The sequence below is a fragment of the Elephas maximus genome, chromosome 2 (assembly GCF_024166365.1).
Source record: "Elephas maximus indicus isolate mEleMax1 chromosome 2, mEleMax1 primary haplotype, whole genome shotgun sequence".
NCBI lineage: Eukaryota > Metazoa > Chordata > Mammalia > Proboscidea > Elephantidae > Elephas > Elephas maximus.
This window is the reverse complement of record NC_064820.1, coordinates 160361254-160365836: the sequence shown is the minus strand read 5'-3', so window position 1 is coordinate 160365836 and position 4583 is coordinate 160361254. Positions and strand designations below refer to the sequence as shown.

The window sequence follows — 4583 nt, the reverse complement described above, 5'->3', positions numbered from 1 at the left end:
GTAATAAAAGCACAACGAGGTTAGACGTGTTAGAAGAACTTGCATATGATTCAGAGAAGTTACAGTCACTTTCTAGCAACCGCCTACGCTGCGCTGGGAGTCCGGCTGGAGCATCTAGCTGGAGTCGGAGTGTCTTCAGCTGGTCCAGAACACCTCCAGCACCCGTCCTCCATCAGGCGGTAATTACCACTCAAACGCCAGCAGACCGTGGAGGATGGTCAGAGCAGGTACCTACTGCTGCTTCCAAACCGCCAGAGATCCATCTCAGCATTCCTGCCGCCCCGCCAGGCCCACCTTTTCTGGAACACAACTTACCACGGAGAAGCTCTCGGAGCCCGCATTCCTTGTACACTTTCCCTGAACCTAATCCATGCTATCTTATGAGAATTTAGTGCAAACCAAAGGATGAGATGAACAGAATTTAGGCAGAGAAGGGGAGCATAAGGCGATCCTTTGGAAACATACGTGTATTTCATATACTCTAAATAAATCTCCAGTACGTGTCTGTGCCCCGGTTAGGTATTCTAGCCTTACTATTATTATTTATCACTTCCTTACCATCCCTTCATCCCTTGCTTAAACGCGCTCAGCAGACTGGCGCCTTCACTCCCGCACCTGGTAGTCCAGCCAGTTCACTACCCGGAGCAGCTGGGTTCCTGCTCCGAGGCCGCAAGATACAGCGTGCTAGGGCGAATTTCAGCACCACGAACAGCGCAGGTCCTTTCCAGCCGACCTTCATGAATTTTTTCCAAGTGTCAAAACTTTTTTGGTGGGAATAGAATGGAAGAGAGAAAGAGAAGGCCGGGAAGCAGTCTGGCGGAATAAAGGGGAAAGTCCGTGGCTTCGGAAGAGAGAGCGTGACCTGCCGGGGAAACGCCCCATACCCCTCCCCCCCCCCCGGGAGGGAGGAATGCCCTCGGTTCTCCCAGCTCCGAACGCTGCTCCTTGCTGCAGTCAGTGGACGGCCGAGTACTTCATTCGTTTCTGTTTCTGTCTCTGGTTGCAGAACCAGACCCTCACCACGTTCTTTTTAAGGTCCAGTTTCTCAGCGATGGCCGCGATCTTCTCGGATGAAGGCCGTGGCTGGATGGCGAAGTAGGCCTCGAGTGAGCGCTTCTCCGGCGCTGCTATGGACGTGCGTTTGCGCTTCCGCTCACTGCCGTTGAAGAGCTCCGGCTTGCTGTTCTTCTCGCGGTAGGCGGCCTCAGCCTCCTCCAGCCAGGCCTGGAGCACCGGCTTAAGAGCAATCATGTTGTTGTGCGAGAGAGTGAGAGACTCAAACCTGCAGATGGTGCTCTGGCTGAGCGAGCCCACGCCAGGGATCTTGAGGTTGGCCAGAGCTGCACCCACGTCCGCTTGGGTCACTCCCAGCTTGATGCGCCGCTGCTTGAAGCGCTCCGCGAAGGCTTCAAGCTCTCGTGGGTCTGACTCCACGTCACTGAGGCATGCAGGCATGGCGCTGTGAGGCGCCACGGCATGCGGGTGACTCATGCCCATTGCCTGGTGCAGGTGGCCCATGGCGCCCAGGTGGTGTGGGTGGATCTGAGCGGGCATCACCGAGTGCTCGGGGGCGCCCAAACCGCTCACGCTTAGCGTGGGCGAGATGTGCTCCAGCAGGTCGCCTTCTAGCCCCTGGTGCACGGCGTGGTGCGGGTGCGAGGTGAGCGCGGCCGGGTGGGAGATGGGCACGGTGGAGGAAGTGGACGTGCAGGGCACGCTGCTCATGGTATGGTAGGTGGCGTCGGGCTTGAACGGATGGTTCTTGCCGTGGGAGACGATATCCACCGCCGCCAGAGCTTCGGCGCGTGCCAGCAGACTCTCATCAAAGCTTCCAAATATATTACCCTGCAGCTGCAAGCAAGAAGGCGCACAGCACGGTCAGTGGGGAATACTGTCAACTCAGGATAAAAACACATTTTCAAACAACTGAGATGCCTCTCCTCAAAGCCCAGGTCATAAAAATTAATACTGAGGCAGCGGCTCTGCTGGAACAGACGTGTGGATCAGAGACATGAATAGAAAGAGCGCGCGGGGACAGAGCGCGGGGGAGACAAGGAGAGAGGTTCAGACAGCGGCGATTGTTCTGGGAGACATGAAAAAAACATGAAGCGAGTGCCTGTCAAATATGTGCCTTCGAGCGGTAATTATGCTCCACTACGTACCTGCGGGGCTGGGAGACAGACTCTGCGCATGGCCTCGGAGCCGGAGTGCAGGCTGGAGAATTTGGGCTCTTGCAGCACCGGGTGCATGCCGAAAGGCTGCTTGGCGTTCATGGCCATCATCTTCGCGCGCCTGGCAGGGAGGCAGCGGGGGACATGGATGAGGCTCTTCTCGCTCGCTCGCCGCGCTCCAAGTGAGCGCCGCTCAGCGCCCGCGCTCCCCTCGCACTCTAGCTTGCTGCCTCCCCTCTCCCCCACCTGCTTCTACACTCATCTTACAAGCAGCTTGCCAGGAAAGGCCCGGGAGCGCGCAGGCGTGCTCACGCGCCCAGGACTCGCTGGGGCGGCCTGGGAGGCTAGGCGAGGCTGCAGTTCGCAGGGCGCCTCTCAGCGCCGGCCGGAGCCGCCCCCACCTCCTCATTTATACCCTGGCTGGGCCTGGTCTCTCCCCGCCCGCCTCGCCCCGCCTGACTCCGACCCACCAGACCTTCCGGATTCTTTCTTCTTTGTGCACTCCCCCCACCCCCGCCCCCACCCCCACCCCCACCCCAAAGTCCTAAACCACTCTGTCCTGTCCCAACTCTGACTGCCCGATCTAAAGGCAGCTCCGAGCAGGGCGGGGGCAGGAAGCTGAACCTACTCTAATCCCCCAACACACACACACACACATACACACACACACACACACACTCCCCGTCGGCCCGGCTGCCGCCAAACTGCCCATTTCCAGGGCGCTCCTGGCCTCCCGCCCGAACCGTCCACCAGAGACCGGCCCCGCGGAGCAGCGAGGAGGCGCCTCCCAGCGCCCAGACCAACCCGGGGTAAGGCAAGGGGCTGCCAGAGTGAGTCCCAGGTGACCACCCTCCCCAGCCGCCTGCCGAGGTGGAAGTGGGCTCAGTACTGCCTGCCCAGTCCAGGAGGCCTGTGCCTTCTTCCTCCCCACGCTGGCCTTCCTTGCCTTCGCCTGAGAAAGGCAGCTTGGGCCTCAACCTCTTTCTGCAATCCGCCAATCTGAGAAAGTTTAGAGAGTATTTTTTATATTAGTGACAGTCCAGGACGGCCTGCTTTGCCTTGGAAGTTAGTGCACTTCTCCTGGACGCCAAAGCTTAAAAGCCCCACTGCTTATAATAAGAACTACCATGGTGGAATTCTAATATGTGCTAGGCAGTTTAGAGAGTTGCTCATGTGATCTTCGTACCAATCCTGTGGCGTAGGTACTGTTATCCAGTTTCACAGATGAAGAAAACGTGGATCCGAGGGGTTCAATGATTTGCCCAAGACCGCATAGCTAGCGGTTAGGGGCAGAGCCATTCACTCACTCATTTACTCATTCATTCCACAAGGATTTACTGACGGCCTACTGTGTACCAGCCACCATGTCTGACTTCCCAGGCTCTGAACCACTTGGCTACTTCCTTCCCGAAGTTTCGGGATGTGAGGGCCCCGGGGGTTAGTACTGTTCCGCCCCCACCCAGGTCCTCCTGCCCTCTCTTTCCCTCTGGTCTCCTCTCCTTCCCCTGACTCCCTCCCTCCCTGCGCTAGTGAACTTCGTGAATAATGGATGGGGAATCCTGGGACAGCGGGAGCACCGCCTTCCGGGTTCTGGGAGAAGCCGGGCTCGCCCAGCTGAGTCCACTTCGTGGAGCGGCCTTCGAATTTCAGAGACATCACTGTGCCTGCAAGGCCACAAGCACCCGGGGGGGCGGGGGTTGGCTGAGTTTTCCAGAATCCTAACGCGATGGGGACCAGAGGAACAGAGGGGACCACCCCTTGACCTTCCAAGAGAAAGCCCTGCCTGGGTCCGGACTCCCCCACCCTCGGGGCCTGTGGCTCCCTCTTTTACCCCAATGAAGCCGGCCGGCTCCTCTGGAGCCCACCCTGAGGCTGGGGAAAAGGACCCAGCCCTTCGGAAAGGGTGCTGGGAGGCCAAGGGCGGCCATTTCCTTTTCAGAGTAGCAGGAACATGGTTGTGTGATTTGGGGCACATCGCTAAACCTCTCTGAGCTTCGGTTTTCTTGACTCTAAGATAGAAATTAGCTACTATCTGCCTCTTTGGGCTCTGGTGAAGATATCTGGATATTTGGTGAAGATATCTGGAGATAGAGTTATTAAAAAAAAAAAAAAAAAAGGCATCCAACATCCACCCTGGTACTTGGTAAACCTGGGCCGACTCAGGCTCTGCCCCGTGATTCAAAACTTGCTTCTGCCTCTCACTGTCTCAGTGCTTCTGTACTGCAGTTTCCTCATCTGTAAAATGGACACAATATTAATTTCTCCCCCCCCTGATTTTTTGTGAGGAATACACTGAGATAAGCACTTGGCACAGTGCCCGGCACATTGAAATCATGAAATAAATGTTAGTTGCTCTCTTCTTCCTCCCTCAACTTAAACAGAAAGCATTTGGGAGCAAGGATGGCCTGGGCC

The 4583-nt window shown here is 57.1% G+C and overlaps 1 protein-coding gene across 1 annotated transcript; it reads right to left on the bottom strand.

The window, feature by feature from the left end:
• Window positions 1-954: 954 nt before the first annotated feature.
• POU4F3 (POU class 4 homeobox 3) lies at window positions 955-2282 on the bottom strand. Its single transcript, XM_049873989.1, has 2 exons — window positions 2163-2282; window positions 955-1851 (listed from the first exon to the last, which is right to left on the bottom strand). Exons 1-2 carry the CDS (start codon window positions 2280-2282, stop codon window positions 955-957), a joined length of 1017 nt encoding a protein of 338 aa, XP_049729946.1.
• Window positions 2283-4583: the final 2301 nt, after the last annotated feature.